We start from the raw sequence: 18592 nt of genomic DNA, 5'->3' as shown, positions 1-18592 counted from the left end.
TGCCCCCGCCGTGCCCACCCTCATCAGAAGGCACGATTTCTACTGGAGGGACCAGAAAGAGCATCTGCGATTTCATGGCTGATCTACGGGACCTCAGAGGCATGTGCAGGTTCACCAATATGGATGAGGCCCTGCGAGACTGCGTCATCCTTGGGCTCAAGGACTCTATTCTGCAGAGTCAGCTAATGGCGAGGGGTGACATCTCCCTCACCGACGCCCTCACAGAAGCAACCACAGCCGAGGCAACCAGGAAGTCGGTGGCTTGGATGCAACTGGCGAATGCAGGAGACCGGCCCGCAGCCACTGAGGCAACCCTGATGCCTGCGGCACACTCCGAAACCAGCCGCCGAGCAGTCACCACCACTCATCATGGTGACCTCGACTCCCTCTCTGACACCGCAGACGAAGAGGAGGACATCCACCGACTCCAAGCGGAACGGGACCGGCGCGAGCGGCGAGGTCGTAAGTCAGGGTTCCTGTATGCCGGGTGTGGGGGTGACCATCCTTGGTCAGAATGCCGATTTTTTGACGCAATCTGCCGACATTGCGACAAGCGGGGCCACATCGCCAAGGTCTGCCAGTTCAAGCGAAACCATAGCCCCCGGTGATGAGACGGCACCATCCCAGGGCCAGGGACCGACAAGCCGAGAGCCGGTGGAGCCGAGACGGGAGGAACAGATGCCTCGGCGAGACCCGACAAAGAGAAGAAACCCACCAGATGGTCGTCATTGGCCATTCTTCAAGCTGGGATGCCCGAAAGGTATGCGTGGAGGTAGGCATCAATGACCGGCCATGCAAAACGGAGGAGGATTCCGGATCCTACCTCTCCATTGGTTGCATGGTGGGAAATCAAGTGCCTGGTGCCTACCATCCACAGGCGCGAGCTGAAAAGCCGTGGTCAGACTAGGACACTTTAAAATCACATTTAAAGGGCGCACCGAAATACTTCCCCTGACTATCGTAGACAGCTACCGCCCTAGCCTTTTGGGACTGCAATGGTTCGCGCCTCTGGGAATCGATGTGACGGTCATCAACCACGTCGCCGAGGCAGACTGGGAGGAGCAACTCGCGAAGGATTTCCAGGAGGTCTTCGACGGCAACCTAGGCAAGTACCGAGGGCCCCCTATATCCTTCAGCCTAGACCCCAGCATTGCCCCAATCCACCTTAAGCCGTGGCAAGTGCCCTTCGCACTCAGACCCAAGATCAATGAGCAGCTAGACAAGCTCATCGAACAGGGAGTACTAGAGCCAACCGACCATGCCAGGTGGGAAATCCCCATAGTCACCCCGGTCAAGCCAGATGGGTTGGTGAGAATCTGTGGGGACTACAAGGCCACCCTCAATCGCGCCCTACAACAAAGCGCTTACCCCGTCCCAGTAGTACAGCACCTTCTGCACTCACTGGGGGAAGGCAAGGTTTTCATGCAGCTCAACCTGGCACAGGCTTACCAACAACTGCTGGTCGATGCAGAAACCGCAGAGGCGCAAACCATAGTTACCCACCGGGGGCCTTTTTGCTGCAAGAAACTCCAGTTCGGAGTCAGCATAGCACCAGGGGTTTTCCAGAGCCTAATGGAAACCCCCAGAGGGCCATGGTCCAGGATTCACATAGACTTCACCGGGCCATCAAAGGGGCACACATTCCTGATAACGGTAGACACTTACTCCAACTGGTTGGAAGTAAGCACCATGAAAACTACCACCACAGAGACCATCATCAAGGAATCAAGGGGGTAGTGCCCTATTTTGATGATGTGCTGGTGTCATTCACCAATCAAAAACAATTGGAAAGCTGCCTAAGGAAGGTACTACAAAAATTCAAAGACTTGGGGCTGAAAGTCAAAAAAGAAAAATGTCAGCTGTGCACCGAGAAGGTCGAATTCCTAGGGTACCTCCTAGACCAGCACGGAATCCACCCAATGGGAAAAAAAATCAGGGCCATCAAGGAAGCCCCTAGACCAAGAAATAAAACAGAACTGCAGGCATTTCTTGGACTGATTAACTTCTATAATGTTTTCCTGCCCCAAAAGGTGACCGTGGCAGAGCCATTGCATAGGCTGTTGGACAAAACAGCTACCTGGAACTGGGGGAGGCGAGAGGAAAATGCATTCAACCAGACAAAGGACCTACTCACATCGGACGCTGTTCTCATCCAATACAGCGAGACCCTACCGCTAACAGTAACATGCGACGCGTCACCTTTCGGCATTGGGGCTATCCTCAGCCACACACTCCCGGATGAAAAAGAAGCGCCCATCGCTTTCTTTTCAAGAACCCTATCAAAACTGGAAAGGAATTACAGCCATCTGGACAAGGAGGCCCTTGCAATCATCGCTGCCATAAAGAGGTTCCACAAGTACCTCTACAGCAGAACATTTACCATCATCACCGACCACAAACCGCTGTTAGGGATTCTGGCAGGGAACAAGGCCACCCCGAACATACTATCTCCTAGAATGACAAGGTGGTCTGAATTCCTTGCCGCCTACAGTTACCTGCTAACACATCGACCCGGTAAGACAATCTCATATGCAGACGCCCTGAACCGCACTCCCCTGCCCGACCTGGATGCTGACCTGGCACCCACAACATCCACCCTGAACATCGAGACACAACCCAACCTTCCCCTGACCATGTCAGACATTGCCTGTGAAACCAATAAAGACAAACATCTGGTGCGGATCTTAAATTGGATGGGAAAAGGGTGGCCAGAAAGAGATGACAACGAACAATTCAGGACCTTTTGGAGCCGACAAACTGAACTTTTCACACAAAAAGGTTGAATATTGTGGGGAGACAGGGTTGTCATTCTGGAAAAATTACAAAAAAGGGTTTCGGAAATGTTGCATGAGGGGCACCCAGGCATCATTAGGACAAAGGCCCTGGCCAGGAGTTACACCTGGTGGCCAGGGATGGACAAGCAAATCGAAGCTTGGGTGGCAGCGTGCAGGCAATGCCAAGAATCCAGGCCAAGCCCACCCTCCGCCCTAATCCTGGAATGGGAAACCCCCAGAGGGCCATGGTCCAGGATTCACATAGACTTCGCCAGGCCATCAAAGGGGCACACATTCCTGATAACGGTAGACGGTTACTCCAACTGGTTGGAAGTAAGCAGCATGAAAACTACCACCACAGAGGCCGTCATCAAAGAACTCAACAAACTATTTTCAACCCACAGCCTCCCAGATGTGATAGTATCAGATAACGGCCCCCAGTTCACCGCGCTCACATTTGAAAAATTCCTAGCGGAACGGGGAATACGGCATGCACTGACAGCGCCAGTACATCCGGTGGTGAATGGGAGGGCAGAATGAATGGTCCAGTTCACAAAAAAGACAATTCAAGAAATTGAAACCGGGGAGATGCAAGACAAAATTAATAAAATGTTATTCATACAACATATAACGCCAAACATGACAACCAACAAAAGCCTGGCAGAACTGTTAATGGGGAGGAAATTAAGGTCTCCACTAGTCAGGTTGCACCCCACATACAACCCAGAAACCCCCCCTGACTCATCGAGCAAGCACCGAACGTTCACACCAGGTGACGCAGTATATGCAAAGAACTTCACAGGGGACCCACTCTGGGTACCGGCAACAATAACCCAGGTAACAGGTCCCCGCTTGTACCAGTTACAAACGAACGATGGACGAGCATGGAAGCGGCACATCGATCAGCTAAGATCGAGAGCTAACACGGGAAATACAACCGACACACAAACACACAGAAATAAAGAACCAGGAGAGGGGGGGGATCACCCAAACAATAGCCAAGGGGGGAAGGAAAACCCCAAAAAACAAAACAGACAACCCCAACAAGAAAGAAACCAACAATACTCACCAGCCGAACCACCGGTAGACGACCAGTTCAAAGCCTCACCTGGAAGGAGCAACCAAGCCAGCTCAACCAGTCCGGAAAGACCAGGCAGGACCAGCGAAGCCAGCAACTCGACCAGCCTGGGTAGACCAGGAGGGAGCTACGGCGAAAGGCCCGACTCACCCTTCCAGGCAGTTCCATCAATGAGGCAGAGAGCAACACGGAACCCAACCGAACCGCTCAAAGACCAAGCACCAACTAACCTGCGCAGGTCCAGTAGACAGATACGGAGCCCCGGGACTACGTTATGTAGGACCAAACCAAGAGGGGAGGGGTGTTCTGTATTAGCTGTATTAGCATTCCTGTAATACTTAATTCTGATTGGTTAGAATGCACCGCGCTTGGATTGGCTGAGTAAGTGACAGTGATTGGCCCGTTGCGAATCACCCGCGATTGGATAAACCGATCATGGGAGATTCGAAACAATGTCATTGGCCGCAGCGCCAAAAGCAAGTTCTATATAAGCCACCACCGATCCGAAGCCAGACGAACCGATGTAAGCACACAATAAAAAGAGCTTGAAAATCACTGTTCTCACATCTCTCCTTTGGGACCGATCTACCGATATAACACTATTATTCTGAGTTGTTTGAATGGCCTCTTTTTCTTATTTTGCTTTACATGCTTAGAAGCGTAGGTAGTTTTGAATTTGCACAGAGCTATTAGAAACAGTTGTAAATGGTTTACATATTTTTTGTTTTGTTTTGTTTTATGCTGAATTAATTTGCAGTGATTGCTTAAAATATTATGTCATGCACAAGTGAATAGGCATGGCATAAAGGGGAGAAAATTCAGACAGAATCTGCTAGATGTCAGGGTTCCAAGTAATAAATCCATTTCAAGCAACATTCCAAGGCAATCAGATTCCTCAAAAAATAGCTTTATTGGAAATACCATATTGGCACTTATCTGGTGAAAACTCACTCTGAAAAGCCCCGTGGATTTTCCCTAATGAAAAGTAAAAGTTTTTGTCTCAATCCCAAACAATCAGTCACATGGTCCAATCAAAGTGCTGTCTGATGATCCAGTGACATCACTCCTCCTTCCTCTGACCAGGTGTGAGAATGTCCTTGGTTCCCAAGAGAAAGTATCTTATTTTGACTACACAAGCCCAGCTGTCTCTAATCCCACCTCCTTATCCCTCAATCCCAGTGTGGCAGCATTGGAGCTCCAGGGATCAGGGTTCCAAGTAACAAACCCAAGGCAATCAAAAATCAAAACTCTGAGGCCTGGAGTTTCCTCAAATAATGAATTTATTAGGAATCTCATACTGGAAACAGGCAAAATATTGGAAAAGCCCCTGGTCCGGATGGAGTTTTATAAGACAATTCAGGAAATAATTTCAACTACAATGTTGAAAGTATTGAATGAGGTTTTGATAAAAAAAATAAAGTACCCGATTCATGGACAGAGGCATATGTTACACTTATACCAAAAGAAGATATTGACCCTCAACAAATAAAAAATTATAGACCAATATCCCTGCTAAATGCTGATTATAAAATATTTGCTTCAATAATGGCAGAAAGACTAAAAAGATATTTAAACTATTTTATACACTCAGATCAAAATGGATTTCTGCCCAAGAGACAAATAAAAAATAACATGAGGATAAAAAATAACATGAGAATACTTTGGAATATTATGAAACTCACTCAGAGAAACAAATGGCATTAGTGTTTTTAGATGCACAGAAAGCATTTGACAATGTGAATTGGCAGTTCATGTTGATGCAATTGGAGGAGATGGGTTTTGGAGACAGGTATACAAATGCATTAAAAGTAATATACAATAAGCAAACAGCAAGAGTAATGATAAATAGAGAATTGATAGAAAACTTCAACATCTTAAAAGGAACTAGACAAGGCTGTCCGTTATCCCTATTATTATTTGTATTGACGGTGGAAGTTTTGAATAGAAATATTAGAAAAATGGAGTAATAAAGGGAATAAAAAACAAAGAGTATAAACTACAAGCTTTCGCAGATGATTTGGTTTTTATATTGGAAAAACCATTGGAAATAGGCTCAAAGTTGATTAGAGAAATAGGGGAGTTTGGCAAAGTAGCAGGACTGAAAATAAACAAAGAAAAAACAAAATTTTTGGTGAAAAATATGACAGAGAAACAAAAGAAAAGATTAATGGATAAACTAAATATTCAAATTACAAAAAAGTGAAATACCTAGGGATACAAATGACAGCTAGATGTGGAACACTTAAAGAAAATAACTACAACAGATTACTACAATAAATTGCGATAGATCTAGAAAAATGGAAAAATCTACAACTATCTCTAACAGGTAGAATAGCGACAATTAAAATGAACACACTGCCAAAAATATTGTACTTATTCCAAATGATTCCAATTGAGAGGGGGTTTTGGATTACCCAATTGGGAATTATATTATCAGGCAACAATATTGATGTGGATGAAGGAATGGATTGTAGTGAAAAATGCCAGATTATTAACATTAGAAGGGCATGATTTACAATTGGGTTGGCATGCATTCTTACGGCATAAAGAAAGTAAGGCACATGGATATTTTAGGAGACATTACATTAGTGATGCTTTATTAACAGTATGGGAAAAAATAAGAGACTATCATTATCTGAAAATATCGGTCTGGTTATCAAGCTATTAGAAGCTTTTTACATATCTACAGCTATTTAAAAATGAACATATAATTAGATATGATGAAATTCTAAATGAAAAGGGTGAACTCAAAACAAAGCAAGAATTAGACTTACAAGGGATAAATATAAATTGGTATTCGTATTTGCAAATACATATATGAAAAGATATTAACATGACTGGGTTTTATAAGGAATTGACTGAATTGGATAAAATCCTAACAGGCACCGAAGAGAAGTTGATTAAAAAACTATTTGGTTATTTATTAGGAGTGAAATCAGAGGATGAACAAGTAAAAGAAACAAGGATTGCGTGGGGGAAAATTTTTGGATATGGAATAGATCTAGATAAATGGCAGTTATTTGATCTAGAAACTATAAATTAACTATGTCAATGGCCTATAAAGAGAATTTGTATGTTTTACAGGTGACATTTATCCCTAATGAGAATTGCTAAGATGTTTGAAGACAAGTCAACGAAGTGTTGGAAATGTCAGAAGTCACCAGGATCATACTACCACATGTGGTGGACATGCACAGAGGCTAAAAAGTATTGGACTAGAATACACATGTGACTGGAGAAGATGATAAAACATGATGATAGACCTAAAACCAGAGACATTTTTATTGGGAATTTTGCCTGAGGGTTATAACAAAGAGTTAACATATTTGATTATAAATATATTAACAGCAGCTAGGATTGTATTTGCACAAAATTGGAGAAATGAAAAAGTCAGACAGAGGAGGAAATAATTAAGAAAATAATGGAATGTGCAGAAATTAGTAGATTAACAATGACGATTAGAGAACAAGAAGAAAAAGACTATTATAGAATTTGGAATTTATTTTATGAATGGCTGGATAGAAGAGTAAGGAATTGAATTATATAAGTATAGTATAATATATTGTTATTGATAAATAGATGAGCTAGATAGAGTAAGAAAATAAATTTGAAATATATTATTGAAAGTCAATAATTATAAAGCTAAGGATAATAGAATGTGATATATGCAATATAAAATACTGATTAGAAGGATTATAAATATATACAAGTTAAATATGTACAATAACATTTTATGCATGAAGAAATATGTACCCAACTGACACACTGAGGAACAGAAAGAAGGTTTTATATGTTTGTTTGTTATTGTTGTTCTAAAAATAAAAAACTTTTATAATAATAAAAAAGTAATGACATATTGAAACATCTGAAGAAAACCCAACTCTGAAGGACCCGAGGTTCTCCCTACTCAAATCCCAAAGTTCTTTCCCCCAGGTCAAATTTCGATCACATGGTCCAATTAGGTCACAGTCCCAATTCTGGCTGGCTTTTGTCCATGCCTCTCCAACAGCTGATTGTCCTTGGCTCCCACAGGAAAGAATGTTATTTTGATTACACATCCCCCAGCTATCTCTATCTCCCCCGCTCATGTTCCCACAGCTTCAACCAACTTTGCTGTGGCAGCACTGAAGATGCTCCCAAAATGGCTTCAGGCTGACACCAGAACCTTTTTGTGCTACTGGATTCCTCTTGATTTTTTAGTTTCTAGAGTGAACCTGATATCACCTATTACAGGGCTTGTACATCTTAAATTGCCTTCTATTTTTTATTAGAAACAAAACGTTTATTGGTTTAGAAAATATTACCTGTTCAAATAAGACAATCCATCTATAGAAGATGCCCTTTTCCTTCACCATATGACAACTCTGTATGCTCATAGTTACTTCTGTCTATGATTGAAGATGAGAAGCACTGGAGTTTGGGATGCTTTGTTTTATGAAACATCTGCCTCAAAATAACTGGATCTTCAGTTACAATGTGGGATTCATCTTCTCTTGCTTTTTATATTCTCCTCTCCTCTTCTCTCCTCTCCTCTCCTCTCCTCTCCTCTCAAGAGGCTATGACTGATAATCTTGTGATATTTTAGTTTTCATACCAGGTAAAAACTTGCTAACTGCAACAATGGATGGTAAAGACACTGCAAAGATATCTCATGAAGCTCTCATATATTTTTCATCCTTGGGAACATTTGGGGATTAGCTCAGTATCTTGCCTTCATAAGGATATTGGTATTGTTTTGGTATTGTTTATTTAATTGAATAGTCATAAGACCTTATCAATTAGGATATTGGCTAATTTCATTTGCTAATTATGTTTGAGGAAGTGATGCTTTGTGAATATTGGAAAAGTTTCATTTTTCAACCAAGGTGCAACCACATGCACAGTTGTGGATTTCAGATTTGTTCTGCCATCTGGATGCATTTCAAAAGAGGAGGAAGTGTTTCCTTCAGGTACTCTCAGTTATAAAAAAATGCTACTTGCTAGATTATTATTTGCTTCAACCAATTTATCACAGGAGGCTTCAAAAGGAACCCAGCAGCCCAGATGAAGAGGAATACTGGCAAAAAGAAATACTTGGAAAAACTGAGCTGATTATTTCTTGGCAGAAGGGTATAATGAAGGAGAAACATGGAACTAGTTGATTATTGTTTTAAGATTTAAAATGTTGGCAACCTGACAGTGATGTTTGTAAGAGGTGTCCATACTATTTGTACCTAGTAGATTTTACTTCATTTTTCAACTTTAAACAACCTACATACTATATAGACATTTGTGGAGCACCATGAAATTTCAGAAAATGTGTGAATAAAGGAAGATACCAAAAAAACACACCTTTGAACAGAGACTGTGGGTCCACAGGGTGAACCATGAACACTGTTTCTGTTGATGGACCATGTTATTCTCTATTGCTTTCTCTGTGAAGATGCTTGCCAGGAATTATTATTTCAATTCTTTACTAAATGTCCTGATTGTTCTGATTTGTTTTATCTCCAGGTTTTATTATCAGATCAGTCAGATTTTGTTCCCTTGACCACAGCCAAGTACTGTTCAATATTCCGTGTAGTACTCCATAGTATTAATATTAACACTTTTTAGATATTTTAGTATTATATTTTTTTCCTTTCATCTTAATTGATTGTAACTGACTTCCGGCTGTACTTCCATTGCAGTCGGAGTGAGGTCCACAAGCATCCGTGGCTTCACTTCGAGATCTCCTGTTGGAGGGTCCCAATCAGAACCAGAACCACCCTGGAGGGGTGGTGAAGAAAGGGCGACTGCCTGACAGGTAGAGGGGAGCTGCATCTCTTCTACCCTGACAAGGAAAAACCCATCTGAAGATGAGCTGTAGTGGTAGCCAAAATGGCTGCCATGAAGACAGAAGGCAGTCTGAAAACCTAAGACTGTTGGATTTAAGAAGCAGTGAATGGTGTGTGGACTGGATAAAAATACTTTGAACTACAAAAGGTAACCCCCATAAAAATAATCAGGAAAGAGATCTCACAAAGAACTGGACTAGTGGTGATCTTAAAGTTAGAGAAAAATTTGGGAAACATAAAGAATTTAATCTTTAAAATTTAAATGAAAAGGAAATAATTCAAAGAGAAATTACAAAAAAGAATATTAAATTGGAATTGGTGATTGTACAGGAATTGGCATTGGATAGGCATTATTTAAAATGCTGGAATTGACTGTGAAAAAAAAGGAATAAAAGCTAACATTTGAAAAAACTGGCAAAATTGATGAAAGTTTAAAGAAACAAAAAAGAAAAGGTAGAAAGTGGAAACCAGATTAAGAGCACCACCTGCTGATAAAAGAAAAATTCTGTAGATCCCTTAAACTTTATGACCTACTTAAAGTGAGAATTTAAAGGAAAATAAAAGGAACTATATTATAACAAGACCCCAGAAAGTTGAAATATTAAAATTAAAATGGTGGAGGAATATATGAAGATACTACCCCTGGATTTTTTGAAAAGGAATGAACAGATTAAACTTGGGAAATAAAGACTTAAGAATATTGGCTTCAAAGATCAAAGAAAGATGCTGGATTATATAAAGATTACAGGACAATTGGATAATTGGACACAAAAATAAAATAAGCAAAATAAAAATGAGCAAAATATGCAAAGAAATAGTGTTGGAACTTCAAACTATGAAATAAATGATAAACAGAAGCTTGGACTTATGGAATAAAATACAGATAGTGGAAGAAAATTTAGAAATGGCGATGCAAACTACAGAAGAACAAGGAAGGTAGGAGGAGGAGGAGTTAAAAGAGAAACCAGCAAAACAGAGCAAAGGGAACAACAAATAACATAAAAGGACAAAAAGGAAATTAAATCCAAAATGTAAATGATTGATGTAATAAATCAAGGGGAGAATATTCTGAAGGTTAAGCAACAGGAAAGGAAATTACAGAAAGATTTGGAGAGGGTGGGGGTAAAACCTGATAATTGGAAAAAGAAACAGTGGAAAGCAATAGAGAAAGGAGGAATGAGTAAGAGAAAGGGTCAAAAATGATAGAAAATGGAAGGCAAGCTAGGAAAAAAGTAACTAATACAGTAAGGAGAGTAAATATGATCATATTTGTTTTAAAATGTTAAAAAACCTGGAACCACACTGTTCACCCAAAGATGCATTTAAAGAAATGAAAAAATGTATTGAAAATTAATTGATTGTAACTTTTGTGTTTCATTTGCTGGTCTATGATCAGTTTGATTTGATTTGATATAAAGATTTGATTGATTGCATATCATCCTATGTACATACCTACCAAGAAACATATTCCATTAAGTTCAGAGGACTACATTCCCAGTTATCTACCTATTCTTAGCAGGTAGGAGTAGCTATCTGGTCGTCTGAAGGACCAAGACTAAATAGAGTTGGGTCTGGTTGGTATTTGAATCAAGGAATAACAAAGCCATGGATTAGACTGGAAGACAAAAGGGGGAAAATTTTTTAAGAAGGTAGAGTTAAGGGAGTAACAAAGAAGGTGGGGAGTAACAATTTGTTTCCATAAAATTGCCAAGTGCATAGGAAGTCATCAGCTTAATTTGAAGGAGACTTGCAAAGGATATAGACAACATCAGTCTGATGATTTTTAGCAAGACAAATCTAAATAATGAGAACCACTGGAAAACAAAGAATAACAATAACAATATATATATATATTTAAAGAAAGTACACAAAAAATATGATTCTGGGCTAAGCAACCAGGTTTAGATGGAACTCAGCTTCTCTGCAAATTGCTAGCTTTAAAGGCATTTGATGTTTGCTTCTATTGTAAAGTAATGGGTACCATCTTACTCTGAAAAATGCTCTGTGATAATGCTAGCCTGCAAGAGAAATGCTAGTCCTGAAGCTAATCTGTGAGAATGCAGCAGTAACCCCCAGCTGTATTTAAAGCAGCAAGAACTGGATTAATCTAGTTTTAGATATCAAATCTTAGACATTAAATTGGCTGTTTAAATTGTTTTTAGCAAAGGAGACACATAAGTATCAATATGTAACAATAACAGTAGTGTAACAAAAATGTCATTTATGTATTTATTCACGTTTTCAGTATTTCTATTGTTTCTATGATTAATAAAAACAAAAATATTAAAACATTATTAAAATTATTTAAATAAGTTTTAATAATATTTTAGTATAGGTTTTGTTTTTATTAATCATACAAACAGTAGAAATACTGAAAATGTGAATAAATACATAAATGACATTTTATTAATAGCAAAAAGCAAAGGAGAAACAAACAGAAGTATCAACATGTAACAATAATAGTAAAATAATTTTTATTTATGTATTTATATTTTTAGTATCTGTTTTGTTTTTATGATTGATAAAAACCAAAACAGATACTAAAAAATAAATAAATACATAAAGAAATAAAAAAACAACTTATCAAAAATTAGGCGGGCAACTTGGCTAGCCAGCTATACCCGGGTCCTCCTCGGTCTTCTTAGAACTTGCTGCTGCGAGAATGGTTGGGCGGGTGGCCCAGGAGTCGGCACTTGACTGGGGCTAGCGGAGACAGCAGCAGGAGTAGGTGATCGGTAGGGCTTGCTGCCTTTGCCTCCTCACTCACCAATAAGTGATGGAAGGCCAGGTAGCAACAATGGTGCAGTGGGCAGTGGGTGGGAGAAGATGGCGCTGGCCAAAGATGACATCTGTTGGCTGGGTGAGGCAAGTAGCAAGAGCATCTTGGCAGCCCGGAAGTCAGCACTTGACTGGGGCTGGTGGCGGTGGCAGGAGGAGGTAGACAACCGGTGGGGCTTGTTGCCTTTGCCTCCTCACTCACCAATCAGTGGTGGAAGGCAAGGCAGCAACTTCCTTGGCCTCAGAAAAATATAGGGAGGAGCAGGCCAAGTCAGGCCAGTGCCTTTCAGGATTGGGATGGCTTATAGTCAGGGAGGAACTGGGGCAGGATGACCAAGAGAGGCTAAGCAGTGGACATGAAAGACAGAGCTCAGGCGATAAGCAAGGACCACCCATTCCTGATCCTCAAGTATGGAGAGAAGGCAGGAACAGCTCAGTCTAACTCGACTACTCAGGAGGAGAGTGTTATGTCCACGGGACTGACACAAGTTCCCTATCAGGTCCGTTCATCCTGCGGGGGCGTTAGCAGCCCCCATTGGCTGGCTCCCTTCGACAGCCGGCTATAAAAGCCGGCTGCTAGGTCGAGCCAGCCGCTGTTCGCTGGAAGGTCTGTGTTAGCATGCAGACGCGACAGCCCCCTTTATTCCCCGAATAAAGCGTGTTATTTGATATGCTCTGGTGTGGCCTCCCCTTTGTTCCCGAGTTAGAACATTGACGACGAAGGTGGGATCTGGCCAACCAGCAGCAGATATCAAAAAGAGCTGAAACACACACCAAAACGCTGATCCGTAGCCGCGCCGTTGAGAGCTCGGTCAGTCGGAAATTGCGGAAGTGAAGGTAGAGCGTGTAGCCGCTCAGTAAAAGCTACATGAGAAAGTAGGGCACTGAGAACCTCAGCTGCCCAGCAATTGAGCACAGAATTCAACCGCTGCTGTTCAGATTCTGTTGTTAGCGAAGTTTCGGCGCTGCGCTCACAGCCGCCAGAACACGTTAGGCGCGCGATTTGAATAGCTGTCAGCACGACGCTACAGCTATAGCCGCCTACGCCCTTGTAAGGGCGCGAAATTCAAACTGAAGTCAGTAACGGCGCTACAGCCATAGCCGCCATAGCCACATAGAGCGTGAACCCAGAGAGAGATCCTCTAAGAGCTGAAGCAGCACTGCGAGCTGCAGCTGCCACACTTATCAGGGCCTTGTATTCCCAGAGAGATTAGTCAGTCTACCAACAGACTGAACACCCAATATGAATTCAAATCCGGCGTTTCCACCATTTAAGCCAGACGAAGACAAGTGGGACTCTTACAGAAACCGCTTCAACCACTACATTGATGCCATCGGTCTGGCCGATGCTACAGAGAACAGGAAGAAGTCGTACTTCCTGAGTTACTGCGGGGCTGCAGTATTCGATACCGCCACAGCGCTATTCGCCCCAAGAGAATTAAAGAGCGTCCCTTGGTCCGAGCTGTTGGAGACACTCTCCAACCATTATTCCCCAAAGCCATCGCAGATAGCGAGACGTTTTGCCTTTCGTATGAGGAAGCAAGCAGACGAGGAATCTATCAATCAGTATATGGCCGCCCTGAGAACCGCAGCTCTCCACTGCGAGTTTAAAAATTATCTAGACGACATGCTTCTTGACCAGCTCGTCTGTGGAGTCAGAGACGTAAGATTACAGAGGCGCTTGCTGGCCAGAAAAGATCTCAACCTCACACAGGCGATCGAAGAAGCCTTGGCCGCAGAACTAGCGACCCAGTCGGCCGCTGAAATACAAGGAAGCGCAGCCAAACCCAGTCCGGTCACTGTTCATTCCGAAGAAACAGTGAGCGAAGAAGACCCCACCGAACACTTAGAAGTCCATCGCCTCAAACCCTTCAAACAGCCACAGGTAGGAGCTAGACCAAAAAACGGCAACGCGCCAAAACACATCCTGTTGTGCCTCTCCTGCGGGGGGTCCCATGCCAGATCGACTTGCAGGTTCAGGAATGCCACCTGCAACAATTGCGACAAGAAAGGCCACATCGCCAGGGCCTGCCAACAGGCAACGCATGGCTCCACAAAAGTCAACGTCCTCTTACTCCCCTCTGGGGCCACCCAGGCAAGTAGAAAATTGTTATACGTGCTACCAAGCTAACCACACTTTTCTGACACCTAATAAAATTAAACTCTCTATTCATTTAGAAGGTAAACCCTGCCTTATGGAAGTCGATACCGGGTCAGCACTCTCGATCATCTCATGGAACACACTTAAGAAAATTCGGCCCAGCCTGTCCAAGAAGCAACTCCAGAAGAGTCGTCTCACTTTGAGGGATTATCAAGGGAAGAATATCCCAGTACTCGGAACAGGCAAGTTCCTCGTTAGATTCAAATCCTTTAAAGGCCATCTGCCTTTAGTGGTGGTAGATGGTGCCCTCCCTAGCCTTTTGGGGTTGGATTGGTTTCCCTATCTCGGCCTTAGCTTAACGGGAGTACATGCTGTCTCACCTTCTGATATCGACTCACTATTTTCAGACTATGCTGATGTGTTCAGCAATGAATTGGGTTGTTATAACGGTACGCCCATTTCCTTTTCGGTGGACCCCCAAGCAGTTCCCATCCGCTTAAAACCGCGTAGAGTACCATTTGCTCTGCGCTCTAAGCTGGATGCAGAACTGGACAAATTGCTTAAACAAGGGGTGATCGAGCCCACAGATTTTGCTAAATGGGAGACCCCAATTGTCACACCCCTAAAAAAAGATGGCAGTATAAGAATGTGTTCTGACTATAAGACCACAATCAACCGCTATCTACAGACTAGCGCGTACCCAGTTCCAGTAATCCAACACTTACTACACACATTTGAGCCGGGAACCATATTCGCCAAATTGGATATGTCACAGGCTTATCAGCAATTCCCTGTGGATAACCAAATGGCCGAATTACAAACTATTGTCACCCACAGAGGGGCTTTTCGATGCAAGCGCCTCCAATTTGGCGTTAGCGTTGCCCCAGGTATCTTCCAGTCATTAATGGAACGGATACTACAAGGCCTCCCTGGTGTAGTTCCGTACTTTGATGACATTTTGGTCTCAGCCAGGGACAGGTCCCAACTTTTCCTCAGAGTCAGAGCGGTATTGGATAGGTTCAGGCAGCATGGCCTCAAACTAAAAAGGGAGAAGTGTGCCATCGCTACTAAGCAGGTGGACTTTCTTGGGTATAAAATAGACGCTTCTGGCATCCACCCCGTAGAGTCTAAAGTCAAAGCCATTCACGAGGCACCCACTCCTTCTTCCAAGTCGGAACTACAAGCTTTCCTGGGTTTGCTAAACTTCTATGCGTCGTTCCTACCCCACAAGGCGTCAGTAGCTGAACCGTTGCATAGACTTTTAGACAAAAGCATTCCTTGGCATTGGGGATCCAAAGAGGAATACGCCTTTAAGGCAGTTAAATCGCTACTCACTTCGGACGCTGTCCTAATACAATTCGACCAGCGCCTTCCTCTAGTCTTGGCTGCAGATGCCTCACCTTTCGGGATTGGGGCTGTCTTAAGCCACAGACTCCCCAACGGCTCCGAAGCGCCAATCGCATTCTTTTCTAGAACCCTTTCAATAACCGAGTGCAATTATAGCCAAATTGACAAAGAGGCCCTAGCCGCCATTGCCGCGGTCAAAAAATTCCATGAATTCCTTTTCGGTCACAACTTCGAACTTGTCACTGATCACAAACCACTGTTGGGGTTCCTCTCAGGAGAAAAACAAACACCGCAAGTCTTATCTCCCAGGATGACTAGGTGGACCTTATTCCTGGCGGCTTACTCGTACAAACTCGTTCACCGCCCAAGAAAAAATCTTAGCCACGCCGACGCCCTCAGCCGCTGCCCATTGCCAGCACCAGTGGAGGACCCAGCCCCGGTCCATGTCATTTTCGATGCCAGTGAGTTCAACATCCCAGTCTCCACTGGCGACATCGCCCTCCATTCCAAAAAAGACAAACTTATCGCCCAGGTCCTGGACTGGGTATGGAGGGGGTGGCCGGGCAGTAATCTCTCAACTGAATTCTCACCATTTAAAACCCGCCAGCAAGAACTTTCCAGTTTACAGGGCTGCCTGTTGTGGGGGACCAGAGTTGTCATTCCAAAACTGCTGCGCACACCCGTCCTGAAGGTGTTACACGAGGGGCATCCTGGCATCGTCCGGATGAAAGCATTGGCTCGGAGTTATGTCTGGTGGCCGGGCATGGACGACGAGATCACGCAATGGGTAAGCTCCTGCCGCCCCTGTCAAGAATCCAGACCAGCGCCACCGATCACCACCCCAACCAAATGGGAAAGTGCCAACGCACCGTGGTCGCGGTTGCACATTGACTTGGCCGGGCCCTTCCATGGCAAGACCTTCCTGGTGGTCGTGGATTCGTTCTCCAAATGGATCGATGTGGCCCTTCTACTCACAACCACCACCCGAGCGATTGCCCAGGCCCTGACCCGCCTTTTTGTTACACACGGTCTGCCTGACACCATAGTCTCAGACAATGGGCCCCAATTTACGTCCACAGAATTCAGCTGGTATGTCGCCAACCTGGGCATCCGGCATATCCTAACGGCCCCCTTTCATCCCGCTAGCAATGGGTTGGTAGAGAGAGCCGTTAGGTCAGCAAAAGAGGCGTTGGCGAGATTCACTCAAGACGACTGGCACTCCAGACTCTCTCGCTTTCTTTTAAGCCAACATTCGACCCCATGTACTGTCACAAACAAGTCTCCGGCCGAGTTACTGATGGGCAGACGCCTAAGGACAGTGCTAGATAGACTGCATCCCCACTATTGCCCTGACACACCAATTGGTTCTAACACTAGGGTCCAGAGTTTTGTATTACAGGACCAAGTGTTTGTCAGGAACTACGCAGGCGATCCACTGTGGGTACCCGGGAAGATCGTGGCCATCACCGGCCCGAGGTCATACCGCATCCAGTTGGAGGACGGGCGCATCTGGCGGAGGCATCTGGACCAGATAAGAAGTCGCCAGGGCGAACATGCCAACGCTGACCCAGGGGCTCCAGTGACTCTCTAATCGCCGCACACGAATCCTAGCTGGGACCTCCAGAGTGACCAGTCTCCACCAGCCGAGTCAAGGGAACGGACAGTAGACCGGGACTGTCCTACAGAGTCGCCAGCCATACCAACCAACGACACCACCGGGTTGCGGGACAATGACAATTTAACAACCCAACCCGAGGACTGTGACCACTCCCAAACTCCAACACCAGATCGATCCTGTCATCCGACAGAACCAGTTCCTGATTCCCAGAACTCTATGCCACTTGGTGTATCACCAGAATTGCGCCGGTCCGGGCGCTCGCACAAACCACCCGCTTACTTAAAGGACTATTCATGTTCGTATCTGGGGGGAAGGGGTGTTATGTCCACGGGACTGACACAAGTTCCCTATCAGGTCCGTTCATCCTGCGGGGGCGTTAGCAGCCCCCATTGGCTGGCTCCCTTCGACAGCCGGCTATAAAAGCCGGCTGCTAGGTCGAGCCAGCCGCTGTTCGCTGGAAGGTCTGTGTTAGCATGCAGACGCGACAGCCCCCTTTATTCCCCGAATAAAGCGTGTTATTTGATATGCTCTGGTGTGGCCTCCCCTTTGTTCCCGAGTTAGAACAGAGAGCATCCCTCCCTTCTCCACAAGGCACACCTTAAGGAGATGAAACTTAAGGAGATGCTGTGGGGAGGGCATTTGTCAGGAACAAATGCTGAATTCATGGCGGGTTGTATACCATTGCTCACATCGGATGTTTCCTGGACATCTTGCTTTATTTCTTGCTTCCTGGATTAATTGCCTTCTTACTTTGCTTCATGGACTAGTTGACTATTTCCTTGCCCCACTGGATTTCTTGTTTTGCAGCCATTGTGCTCACGGCTTTGTGCTGGACTACTTGTAGCCAGAGGCTGCTGGAGGTGTGTCTGTGTGTGTGTCATCACTTTGCTCTGGGACTTGCCAGAAACATGGGAGTGTTTGGGGAACATTTGGAGCAATAAAGGGGCAGTTTGAACTGTCAGCTGACTGTGTTGTCTCTGTGCCATGCCCTGGTCATCACACATGCTTGACATGTCTGGTATAGATATATTTAACATCAGAAATACTAATCTAACTCAGAAATAGCTTTATTCTGGTGAT

The 18592-nt window shown here is 44.1% G+C and overlaps 1 protein-coding gene across 1 annotated transcript; it reads left to right on the top strand.

The window, feature by feature from the left end:
- The first annotated feature begins 607 nt into the window (after positions 1 to 607).
- LOC148125038 (uncharacterized) lies at positions 608 to 17485 on the top strand. The gene is made up of 8 exons (XM_087938755.1): positions 608 to 897; positions 1137 to 1539; positions 2031 to 2404; positions 2492 to 2675; positions 13154 to 13169; positions 13865 to 14047; positions 14574 to 16681; positions 17387 to 17485. Exons 1-8 carry the CDS (start codon positions 608 to 610, stop codon positions 17483 to 17485), a joined length of 3657 nt encoding a protein of 1218 aa, XP_087794881.1.
- Positions 17486 to 18592: the final 1107 nt, after the last annotated feature.

The sequence above is a fragment of the Pseudonaja textilis genome, chromosome 9, assembly GCF_049901715.1.
Source record: "Pseudonaja textilis isolate UNSWEBS1 chromosome 9, rPseTex1.2, whole genome shotgun sequence".
Classification (NCBI taxonomy): Eukaryota; Metazoa; Chordata; class Lepidosauria; order Squamata; family Elapidae; genus Pseudonaja; species Pseudonaja textilis.
The sequence above is the reverse complement of the archived record's forward strand: the minus strand, read 5'-3'. Positions and strand labels throughout refer to the sequence as shown.

Bases quoted from the DNA above. Each gene is read 5' to 3' on its own strand.
- LOC148125038 (XM_087938755.1), top strand. From the start codon at position 608: ATGAGACGGCACCATCCCAGGGCCAGGGACCGACAAGCCGAGAGCCGG. The intron at 898-1,136 runs GTCAGACTAGGA...TATATCCTTCAG, and splicing joins GCGCGAGCTGAAAAGCCGTG to CCTAGACCCCAGCATTGCCC. The intron at 1,540-2,030 runs GTCAGCATAGCA...CTGCCCCAAAAG, and splicing joins GCAAGAAACTCCAGTTCGGA to GTGACCGTGGCAGAGCCATT.